At 39.2% G+C, this 12,324-nt stretch overlaps 1 protein-coding gene across 2 annotated transcripts; it reads left to right on the top strand.

Moving 5' to 3' along the window:
- The first annotated feature begins 693 nt into the window (after nt 1-693).
- Nucleotides 694-11,308, top strand: REXO2 (RNA exonuclease 2). Of its 2 annotated transcripts, XM_508768.8 has the most exons (7): nt 694-997; nt 1,977-2,060; nt 5,180-5,257; nt 5,865-5,976; nt 7,304-7,412; nt 8,848-8,901; nt 10,875-11,308. In XM_508768.8, exons 1-7 carry the CDS (start codon nt 851-853, stop codon nt 11,002-11,004), a joined length of 714 nt encoding a protein of 237 aa, XP_508768.2. In that variant the 5' UTR covers nt 694-850; the 3' UTR covers nt 11,005-11,308. The 2 variants fall into 2 exon arrangements, with proteins under 2 accessions (XP_508768.2, XP_009422493.2); XM_009424218.4 differs by lacking the exon at nt 8,848-8,901 and having other exon boundaries at nt 698-997.
- The last annotated feature ends 1,016 nt before the right edge of the window (nt 11,309-12,324 follow it).

A 12,324-nucleotide genomic window follows, 5' to 3' on the forward strand; every position in this document is an offset into this window, starting at 1 on the left:
CCTCAGTTCCCGGTATTGTCCACCCCTTGTTTAGCATATAATCAAGAAATAAGTGTAAGTATACTCGGTCGCCCATGCCCCTGCTCTGCCTATGGAGTAGGCATTCTTTTATTTCTTTACTTTTAATAAACTTGCTTTCACTTTATGGACTCGCCCTGAATTCTTTCTTGCAGGAGGTCCAAGAACCCACTCTTTGGGTCTGGATCTGGACCCCTTTCCCATAAGAAAACGAAGGAAGGTAACTAACTTTGACTGAACACCTGATACGTGCTAAATGATTTCTCAGACAAGATCTTATTTAAATATTTCTAAATGATTTGATGATAATGTTAATGGCCTTCTGGCCCCCAAAAGCACACTGCCTCTTGGTCCCAAATAAATGAGGAAAATATCCAGTTTGTGGAATAGAGGGGCAGGTAAGTAAAAAAAGAAAAAGAAATGCAAAGAAGGAAAGATATACATGAAAAAAATGTCATACAGAGATAATCAGCTCTTTTCCAACCAACCAAAGTAAGAGTTCTTTTTTAACTGCGCGGTTACAACTAACCAAAACTCAGGAAATAACTCCTGGAAGCAAACAAACTTAGCAGTGAAAAACAAGCGCGTCCAGTAACACCAGAAAAACACGTGGCGGGGGCGGGGCATCTGGTCGCAACCGCAGGTGAGACTCTAAGTCCCATCATTCCCTTCGGCAGCCAAGACAGGCTGTTGAGGGCGAGCCGGCGCACCGCACGCTGGGACGTGTGGTTTCAGCTCGTGCGCCTCCCCGTGGGTTTGCGACGTTTAGCGACTATTGCGCCTGCGCCAGCGCCGGCTGCGAGACTGGGGCCGTGGCTGCTGGTCCCGGGTGATGCTAGGCGGCTCCCTGGGCTCCAGGCTGTTGCGGGGTGTAGGTGGGAGTCGCGGACGGTTCGGGGCCCGAGGTGTCCGCGAAGGTGGCGCAGCCATGGCGGCAGGGGAGAGCATGGCTCAGCGGATGGTCTGGGTGGACCTGGAGGTGAGTGAGGTCGGCGGGGGGCTTGGGGAGGCGAGTGAGGTTTCGCTCGTGGAACCGAGGAGCCGAGCCCGTCCTGGGAGAGCGTTGCGGGTCTGGGTCTCAGGTGTGGCAGGTGAGCGCGGCCGGCCACGGGCGGTGCAGAGCAAGTCCGGAGGCAGGAGTCCTGCGGGTGTTGGGCGCCGTGCTGCGCTGTAGGGCTTCTTTCCACAAGGGAGGAGTCCTCCGTGTGGCTTCCTCTCCTCCCTGCCCCTCCGCCCAGATGTGGACTTTTCCTAACGCTCTGGCGTCTCTGGGCTTGGGTCACTGGAGTGGGGGCGGGGGCAGCGGCTCTGTTCCCAGCTTCCCCCAACTAAATCCTTAAAGGACCCTAGGTTGTTAGGGCCAGACGGGACTCCGGAGATGACTCAGCCTTACCCCTCATTCCATAAGTGAGAACATTGAGGCCCACAGAAAGGATTCAACTCATTCAAGGTCGTGCTGTTAGTGAGAGTCTGAGTTGAGACCAGAACCCAGTTCCTATCCCTTCAGGCTTTCCATGCCCGAAACAAGGGCTCCTCCCACCGTTGAGCCTCAGTTTATATGAAGTGAGGATAATAACAGTAGTTTTTCCATTAGGTTGTGAAGATCCAGTGGTGTAATTAATGTGAAAACTTTGTAAACTCTGCAGAGACGTGGCGGTGGTAGTTATCCAACTCTTCCAAAATTGAGTGATGTCAGCACTCAGTTTTACTTACTTTGCATCTGTCCCGGAGTAGAATCTCAGTGCTTGACAAATAGCAGGCCCTTGGTAAATGTTTGTTGAAAAAACGAGGACTCGTGTTTAGTACCTTCAGTAGTTGCCCGAGGAGCATTCTTCTCTTCTGTTTCGGCTATGGATTACAAGCTGACTATGTTTGAGGGAATTCCTGTTAAATAAACTTGGGTAAAAGAGGCCAGAATGATGGCTTTGTGTGTGTTATATATTTATTTTTAATTGCAGATGACAGGATTGGACATTGAGAAGGACCAGATTATTGAGATGGCCTGTCTGATAACTGACTCTGATCTCAACATTTTGGCTGAAGTACGTGATGCCATGTAATACAGTCATACTTTTTAAAGGGCACTGGAAGTATAACCATCATTTTTTCCAGCTTCTTTATTTAAAAAATAAGAAAGTTGAGGTCTATATGAGTTAAGGTAATGTGCTAGGTCATGGTAGGGGTGGTACTAGAACCAAAGTAATCCATCTCACAGCCTAGTGAAAATTAAAAATTAAACATTATTTTTTAATTAACCATGCCAGAAATTTACAGAAACATAAATTCTGTCGTTTACTGAGCGCTTACTGTATGCCAGGTACAGTTTCTGTGTGCTTTATATGTCTTTGTTCTTAGTTCTCACAGCAACTATAAGTTAGTTATTGTTATAATGCTCATTTGATGGATGAGGACACTTGAGCATAGAGATGTTGGGTAATTTGTCTGAGGTCCCAGTGGCTATTTATTGGGGGAGCCAAGAGTTTAACTCAGGCTGTCTCAGTAAGGTGCTCCTAACAAGTAGGACAGCCAGCTGTCCTCCCATCAGATTTGGTGACTCGTGCCAATGTTTGCATCTTTATATCATAACCTTGACTTTAGCTTGACTCCATATTTACAATTCTGCCTTTTCAACTAGCACATGTGATTCTTCTAGATCAGTATTAAGATTTTAGAATTTCTGTTAATGCACACCCGTAAAGTGTTCTGTTGTTGACAGATTGGGCATGATTAAGGTTTTTGCATGCTACTTCCAACTGAAACATTTAGCAAAACAAATAAAACACACCTGCTGCATTTCAGCCACTCATGAAACATTTAATAAGGATGTGACACCATCTGGTAGGGGGTGAAATCCCTGACCCTGAATAATTCTGTTTTATACTGTCAGCAGTATTCAGAGCCAGAAACTCCAGAATAGGAACAAAGTAGGGATGTTTGTGGAAAAGAGAGTCTTGTTAAAATAAGTTCCTAGAGGGTAGCATTGATATGTTACTGGCACTGGATACATTTCGTAAATCTGCAGTGAACACTTTTGTTTGTTTTGCTGTGTAGGTAAAAGAGGTGAGGACGTATTTCTAGATTAATGACTGCGTTTGTGGAGTACCAGGCTTATCCTCCGCACATATCAACTGTAGGAGAATCATGAGACTTTGTACTTCTCATCAACTTTTTTTAACTTTGTATAAATAAAGCCCTGAGTTTTAGATGTGGTTGTTTTTTTCTGTTACTTGGGATTTACTGGAGATGAATAGTGAAGAGAAGTGTCTTTATTTTACCAGTCTAACTTACCCTTGGCTGAAGAAGAGTGTTTCCTTTAGACTGTTGATATAATGTGAAATACTGACAGTTTAATGGACCGGTAGGTTGATATGTACCCTGGAGGAAATTTGGGTATGTATTCACACAGCTGCAGATGAATGCAGCATTTGTAAATGGACTAAGTCAGATGAGGATAAAGATGTTAAAAAAAAAAAAAAAAAAGCTTAGGGGCTATCAGTTCTGCAGTATGTTTTATTCTTTTATAAGAGTCTGAGAAAAATGTTTTATGCTGGTAGAAGAGCAGGCATCCTACTCTGAAAATTTTTCTGTAGGTGTGGTCCCTTGGCTTGCTAAATTGGGATCTAAAATAGTTTGTAGTAGTTTGATTTTTCCATCGTTAGTATTTTTTTTAATAGTATGAGTATTTTTTTTCATTTTCATAGGTGTGGGTTTTCTTTTTCCTTCGTGACTATCATAAAACATCTGTTATCCGAGCAAAATTTTTTGTTTCTTCGCAGAGATTACCAACACCAGTTTTCTTGTTTGGCTAAATCTCCTTTTTAGTAGTAGGATGTCAGGCGTATTTTAATTAAATTCTAGCCATTTCTTTCAGTGATTGTGAACTGTTTTTACCACCTTAGTAGTAATGATACCTTGGATTTATGGAATACTTTTCTACCAGAGAGTTCAAAGAGCTCATATCTATAATTTCTTTTATCCTGTTAACATTTCTATGAGGGAAGGGGTGCAGTTTATTATTATCACTATCTTACAGAGGGAGAAGCTGAGGTGACTTGCTTTAATGCCATAGCTACTGTTAACTGCCAGGACTTATCTGAGAGACTCACACTTGGATGTTCCATGAAATGGAGCTGAGAATTTAAGGGCTACTTTGTGTTTTGGATATCAACAACTACCTCTTTAATTTTTTTTTTAAATATAAAAATACTGTTAAAACAGTGTAACTATCCAAAGTATGTGTGGAGTAAACTATTGGATTTTTGTCCTGTTCTATTGCTCCTTCTTACTCCAAGTTTATGTATTGTCTTGATATTTTGTATGCTTATATAAATGCGTGTTTTTTTTAAACAAGTGTAAATGAAATCATACCTATACATATATGGTTTTGCAATTGTTTTTTTCACCTGCAATATAGATACTTTTTTTTTTTTAAGAGATAGGGTCTCACCCTGTCACCCAGGCTGGAGTGCAGTGGCATGTAGCTCACTGTAACCTCGAACTCCTGGGTTCAAGTGATCTTCCTGCCTCAGCCTCCTGAGAAGCTAGGACTGTAGGGGTGTGCCACCAGGCCCACCTAATTTTTTTTTTTTTTTTTTTTTAATTTTGTAGAAATGAGGTCTTGCTATGTTGCCTGGACTGGTCTTGAACTACTGGCCTCAAGTGATCCTCCCACCTCGGCCTCCCAGAGTGCTGGGATTACCGTGCTTGGCCTAGACACTTTTCAAAATGAACTCATAATCAAGGGTTGACAGACTTTTCTGGAAAGAGCAAGTTATTAAATTGTTTAGGCTTTGAGTGCAGTCATATGTTCTTGTCATATGTTTTTTTTTTTTTAAACAATCTTTTACAAATGTAAAAATCATTCTTAGCTTTCTAGCTATTAATAAATAGCTGAAGTGTGGGGCCATAGTTTGCTGACCCTTGATAGATATCTGTGTCATCTATTTGTAGGATTAGAGTTTTCAGTGGTGTGTGTGTGTTCGTGTGTTCTATTTTGCCTTAATGAACAGTGCTGGAATGAAGGGGGAACACTTTTAAAGTATCCCTATCTCTTCCTTTCTCTGATATGTATATTTAGTCCTTAAAACAGCTTAAGCTTTCCCTCTGAAAGTAAGGTTATTCCTGTTGGTTCTTGGTGACTGATGGCGTTTCCCATCCACAGGGTCCTAACCTGATTATAAAACAACCAGATGAGTTGCTGGACAGCATGTCAGATTGGTGTAAGGAGCACCACGGGAAGGTAACATTACCAAATAACAGGATTGCTGCTTTGGGGATCAGTAACAAGCTTTTTGCTCCCACACCTGAATCCGATACCATTGTTGGATGGTATTTTAAAAAGGCTTAGAGAAGATTGCATGGCAAGCCTGGGAAACTGCTTGCTTGTTTACTTTTCATCTTTGGGACCTCTCGAGATCATCTTCTCCTGAATGTCCTCTTTTTTTTCTCTCCTACATTCAGTCTGTCGCGAACGCATTGTGGATTGTCAAGTATTACTCAAGTCAGTCTTTTGGATAAGGTTAGACATCAACTTTCAGAGAAGGGGGATTGCTGCTCTCCTGTTAATAGTTGTTTCTTCCCAGAGGTTAATATCCTTGGACTTTGAACACCGTCTTTTTTGACTGTGGACATGCTATTAACAGTCAGGATCATAACTAAGTTGGCTTGGATTCTTTAAGAAAAAAAAATGATGCAAAGATGGCAGTTGCAATTAGAACTTGAGCTCTAAAAATGGTCTATTTGTGGTTATATTTGCCCATTTTAAAAGTGAAGTTTCATTTCTGGATGCCTTTGAAAACTGACTTTACATGTGTTTTTGGTGGGGGGCTGGGGATTCTCTCTTGCAGTCTGGCCTTACCAAGGCAGTGAAGGAGAGTACAATTACATTGCAGCAGGCAGAGTATGAATTTCTGTCCTTTGTACGACAGCAGACTCCTCCAGGGCTCTGTCCACTTGCAGGTAAAATCCAATCCTGTGTATATCTTATAGTCTTCCATATGTAGTGGTTCAAGAGACTGCAGTTCCAGAAAAACCAGCCGAGCCCATCCATGTCTTCCACTTAACCCTGCTTTGGGTTACACATCTTAACTTTTCTGTTCAAGTTTCTCTGTGTAGTTTATAGCATGAGTATTGGGAAAATGCCCTGAAACCTGACATGAGATCTGGGAAACACAAACTTACTCAATAAGAATTTCTCCCATATTTTTATGATGGAAAAATTTCACATGCACAGAGGGGTGGATTTAGTAATTGTTAACCTTGTGTCGTATTTGTTTTACCTATTTTTTGTTGGACATTTTAAAGGAAATTGCAGGCATCAGGACACTTCATTCCTAAATACTTCATCAAACATCTCCTAAGAATAAAGACATTTTCTTATGTAATACAATGTCATTGCATTGAAGATAATTAAACATTATTCAGTATCATATGATATCTAGTCCACATTAGATGTTCCCCAAAATATTTGTTTTTGAACCAGGATTCAGTCAAGGCTCGTGCATTTCATTTAGTTATGTTTCTTTAGTCTCTTAATGTAAAACTTTCCACCTATTATTTTTCCCCTGTGTCATTGACTTTCTAAAGAGACCAGGCCTGTTCTACCAGGATTTTTAAAAGGGTGACATTGCCAGAGGGAAGTTAATGTTTCTCTGAAGGTATATGTGCGTTTGTATATGTAAGTCGATGTGGTAGCTAATACTGTTCTTAAACATTTATAAAAATAAGTTTTGGCATTAAGTACTAGAGCATATATTGTGTAAATGTTTCCGCCAGCCAATGTGGCTGATATCTGTTTTAAAGGTCTCATTTAAAATTTAGTGTTTTTAGTATAAGTTACTTTTTGGGGACATAAATATGCATATGATCTGTTTAAAAATTTGGATTGTAAATAAAGGTTTATCTACCTATGTGATTCAGTTAAATTTTTAGTGTTAGTGGTGTGAATTTTGTGACACTGGGAGAAAGTTTGCATATCAGGTCTGACCTTAGAAAGTAACAAATAGATTTGTGCATTACATCAAGCATGTGGAATGATAGATTTGTCCTTCTGTTCATGAGAGGTCATTTACAAATTTATAAGGAGCTAAACTGACTAAGTACTTGGAAATCTGTACTTGTAAGCTAATCACATTTACCCAAACCTGATTTAGAAATATAGAGGTGCTTTTAGGAATTGTTTGAATTTTAAAAAATCATCTCCATTTCAAATACAACTTATGAATTTTGATATCCTGTTGTATAATACTAGAAATATAGAGATGCAGTATGCTTCGTGTCTTTCTAGGAAATTCAGTTCATGAAGATAAGAAGTTTCTTGACAAATACATGCCCCAGTTCATGAAACATCTTCATTATAGAATAATTGATGTGAGCACTGTTAAAGAACTGTGCAGGTAAGGGCTATATTTAGGATCCATTAAATTACCTCATTTAGCATGTTTTAATTGAGAATTTGTGGAAAGTAATTGGATAGAGCTGTAGAACTAAGGCTACCAAGTGGGTTCATATCTTCCTCATCCCATTCTTGCTTGTATAGGACCTTAACTTACCCTGGACTGGTGAGAATTGGGAGAAACAACGTCAGACATGTTCCCAGTAAATAAGCCAGTGCCTGGCACAAAATAAGTGCTCAATACATTTTCTGGATTAACTAATATTATGTGGAAGTCTTGTGACTGGGAACATATAGATGAAAAGCTCTTAAGTACTTTAGAAAATAGTGGATCGACATATGTGTAAAAAAACGCACCCTGAAAATATACTCTATGATGACTCCTATAGTGAAAATGTGCGTATGGACTACTGAGGTCACAAGGGAAGCAGCATCTAACTGTGCTGGAGCAAGAGGAATGGGGAGTCAGAGAAACCTTTACATAGCAAGGAAATAGCTTTGAAATTGAGATGTGAAGAAGAGTGGAAGTCTTGCAGGCATTTTATTGAGGAGAGAGCATTCAGAGAGGGCAGACAGAAGTATAAGAATGTGAGGGAGCAGGAAGCTAAGGCAAAATGTGTTAAATGAATCCCAAAGCATTCATTAATGCTGGAGTGCAAAGCATGAGGTTGGAGAAGGTGGGAGGTGGTTCTAGGGCCTCAAGAGCTTGCACACCATGCCAGTGAAGTTCACTATGATCTTGCAAGGAATGGGGTTCCTTTGAGAAAGTGTAGGTAGAAGAGTGAGTGATAACGATTGTTCTGATTCGAAGGTGGCAAGAAAAGTGGCAGAAAGATAGAAAGGAGGCTTTTCTGCCATCTTGGGGAGAAGAATGAACTGGAGAAAGGGCAGGGCATGGAAATGAGGGGCTTGTATGATAAAAATGTGAGAGGGTCAGTTGACAGACACTCAGTGTTCGAATGAGGTGGTGTGAAAAGGAAGAGGTATAATGTTATTCTGATGTTTGTAGTTTGAGCAGCTTTGGTGGATGATGGCAGTGTTCAAATAAAAAGGAGAAGAAGAAGAGTAGATATGGTGGATGGGGCAGGGGAGGTGTTGACAATGGTGGGTGTGTTTTGATGTATGTTGAATTAGAAGTGTCTGGTAGATTTTTAGATGGAGATATCTAGTGGGCAGTTGCATATCCATGACAGAAACTCTAGGGAGGGCTTGGTTGGATTTCCAGATTTAGCAATCTTACACACTGATGAGCTTGCTCATAGAAAATATATAGAAGAAAGAGAGGAGAGGGTAGAAGATAGAGGCCCTGGCAAAGAAGCAACTTGAGAATCATGACTCAAATGCCATTTTCAATGTTAATGGATTACTTGAAGGAGGTAATGGTTCAGTATATTTGAGACAGCTTCCTTTGAGAGTTCCATTTCTGCTGTGTATAGACGCTGGTATCCTGAAGAATATGAATTTGCACCAAAGAAGGCTGCTTCTCATAGGTAAGTTTGAGTTCTACCAAGCGTTTTCCAGTCTGACACACACTTAACTCCCAAATTTCTGACTGCTTGAAATAATGTCCCTTAACTCTTTTTTCTCGGGGAAAAGATAAAGTTCAACTAGCATAAACATAACATTCTTTTACTGTTAGGAATTCTGGTCAGGATTCCAGTGTTCCATTCTGAGAGGGTTATATAGCCTTTATTGCTGTTTCAAAACTCTTAGATAGCTTGGTTTATAGGTATGATGAAACAATCTGTAATCTTTCTAGTAATGAACCGTGTTAACTTTCTTCCCACAGAAGATATGGACTTGCAGCCTTTTGAAATTAGAACACTTTTTGTGTGCAATTCTATAATACAGTTGCCTACTTTGACACTTGTTATAGTTTTTCTGATTGTTTCTCTTATGTCTGTAGCCTTAGGTACAAGTAGACAAGGAATTTAAAGATCTTGTATATTCATGTGTCCTGTACTGGTTCTTTTCTTTTTGATTTTGTAGTCTTTCAGGAGAAACATGAAACCTGATAGGAGGTTTAGCAGCTGGCTTCTAAGGGTAGCATTTATTAAACCATTTACTGAACCCCTATGATGTACCTTGCACAGTTATAGGCAAATAGAGAAAGACCAATCCCTAAAGAGTCTGGCATTCTTACGTTATTTTATTGAGTGTATGTAGACTGTAGCACAGGCATACAGGCCTAGACTACCTTATCTGAAACAACTGGGGTATGTTTTGGATTTCAGAATTTTTCAGATTTTAGAAAGGTGATACTACATCTGTATTGTTTATTATCTTGTAGCATCCCTAACAAGGTTTGAGAAGCAGCCCATAATGAAACACATAGGTATTCTGCAGTGAAACATGTGTATATTCACACCAAATGGCATAAGTAATGATGACTGTCAATAGCCTCACATTAAGATTGCTCAGGTTTTGCTACATAATAGGTTCTGTAAATACTGTGGGTTTTCAGGTATGTTTTGGATTTCAGTTTTGTGGATAAGATACTGTGTGCCTTTATTTAGCCAGAGGCTATAATTTTGGCAGCTTCAGCTCTGACATATATCCAAGTCCTGGGAAGAAAGCAGATGGTTGCCTTAGCCACACAAATAATTGTCATAAAACTCTTGCACTAAAATTTGTGCAGGGAATTCTCTAGAAGTGGCCCTTGGCCCATGATTCAGAGTTTATTGATTTACTTGCACACTGTTCTAATAATCTTGGTTACCTGATTTCTCAGACTACAACAGATGAGAAACAACATATTGGAAGAAAAGAAAGGCTCTTAGATGGAGGCAGGCTGCCACTGATTATAGCACAAATCACCATGAGAGAGGAGGTAGATCCTCTGGTATGGTTAGGTACTGTTTGATAATTGATGTTTATTATGATGACTGAGTCATGACTTATGTTCAAGTGTGTCAGTCTGTTTTGTTCAGGGACATCATCAAGTATTGGGCAATGTTTCTCAAACTGTGTTCCATGAACTGTTGATAAGTATTCTACAAATGTGGTTGATTAAGTTTTAGAAATACTAAAATTTATTAATTTTAGAAAATTAATAAATATATTAGAAATATAGGACAGCTTCCTTTTGGGAATTCATAATACACATTAGTATATTAAATGCTTTGCAACTTTTTATTTCAGTAAAAAGTTTACTCTAGTTTTTCTAAACTTATTTGACCGTGGAATTATTTTTTCTCCCTGTGGAACATGTCACCATCTTATGGAACAATTTGGGAAACTTTAATCTTTTATATCTTACAGATTTTTTTGTCAAAAGTTTTTAAAAAACAAAGCATTTAAAGAAAATTGCTTTTCTGAAATGTTCTACTTTTGATGATGCTAGACAGTGACACTTACAGTAACATCCATTGTTCTTAAGTCGTTTTTTAAAAGTTGTACTTTTAAAATGATTTTCATCTCCTGGTTTTGGACAGTTCATTCATTGTGGTATGTTTGCTTATAGGGCACTTGATGACATTAGTGAAAGCATCAAAGAGCTTCAGTTTTACCGAAATAACATCTTCAAGAAAAAAATAGATGAAAAGAAGAGGAAAATTATAGAAAATGGGGAAAATGAGAAGACCGTGAGTTGATGCCAGTTATCATGCTGCCACTACATAGTTATCTGGAGGCAACTTCTGGTGGTTTTTTTTTCTCACGCTGATGGCTTGGCAGAGCACCTTCGGTTAACTTGCATCTCCAGATTGATTACTCAAGCAGACAGCACACGAAATACTATTTTTCTGCTAATATGCTGTTTCCATTATGACACAGCAGCTCCTTTGTAAGTACCAGGTCATGTCCATCCCTTGGTACATATATGCATTTGCTTTTAAACCATTTCTTTTGTTTAAATAAATAAATAAGTAAATAAAGCTAGTTCTATTGAAATGCAAACCTTTTTGTACCATCTGTTCTTTAGTAGTTTAATTATTGGGAAAAGATGGCTTTTTCTTTTTTAAGTGGTATGGCTAATGTTTAAACTCTTGTAATGCAATTAGGAATCAGTTAATAAGTTCATGTCAAACAGGAAGTGAATATGTTTTGCTTTAGAATAACCGCAGATAAGTTTAAAGAAGCAGATTTGGGCTTGTTGTTAGAGTTATTGAATTAACAGCACTGGACTAGGCTACTCTGCTACATTCAGGAAATTCAATTCAGACGGATTCTGTAACTAAGGTTTATTGCAAGTAATAATTAGGGCTTATTTATATGCACAGCAGTGACTGCTTGGTTTACAGAATGTAAATAGCTTGCTGCCCTAGTTCTAATGGTCAGTAAGTAGCTGAGAAAGGATTTCAATTCGAACATACTAATTCCTAAGTTTACGTATTCTAGACCACAGTACTAAGGTGATTTCCTAGCCAGAGTGTGCAATAGAATCATCTGTAGAACACATCTCATTGCTTTGTGCACCTCATTCTGACAAATTCCCCTTGAAGACAAATCAGAATTGGGAAAGGCCCACAGGTTACTTTCCTTTCCTTGAGAACCACTAGGTGAGAAGACTTCTGTGGTGATGTCAAATTACATTTCATATTACAGATATGAACATAGTAGCGTGATCCTGATGTGTGATAGTTACAGATAGATCACTAGCTAGTAGATCAGAATAACCCCATAATATTTTCATTTGAGTAACATTTTAACATGTACTAAGTTGTGTTACCTACACTACAGCTGTATCAGTGGAGAGAGGGATTGTAGTGTAACTTTTTCCAAATGAGTGAATTAAGACTGAAATTCATGAGTCTACTAAGAATGAATTTATGAAAACATAAGTCTGCTGATCTTTTTGACCACTTCTTTCTGGAATGGCATGGGTTTTAGCTTATGCATCAACTTCAGTGGCTTGGAAGGCAGGATTGGGTAGTACAGTTGACCGTTGGACAACACAGGTTTGAACTGCAGAG

This window comes from Pan troglodytes, chromosome 9 (genome assembly GCF_028858775.2).
Source record: "Pan troglodytes isolate AG18354 chromosome 9, NHGRI_mPanTro3-v2.0_pri, whole genome shotgun sequence".
Lineage (NCBI taxonomy): Eukaryota > Metazoa > Chordata > Mammalia > Primates > Hominidae > Pan > Pan troglodytes.

Excerpts from the sequence above, each read along its gene's own strand:
- REXO2 (XM_508768.8), top strand. The coding sequence starts at position 851 with ATGCTAGGCGGCTCCCTGGGCTCCAGGCTGTTGCGGGGTGTAGGTGGG. Across the intron at positions 7,413-8,847 it reads ACTGTTAAAGAACTGTGCAG|ACGCTGGTATCCTGAAGAAT; the intron begins GTAAGGGCTATA and ends TGCTGTGTATAG. Across the intron at positions 8,902-10,874 it reads AAGAAGGCTGCTTCTCATAG|GGCACTTGATGACATTAGTG; the intron begins GTAAGTTTGAGT and ends GTTTGCTTATAG.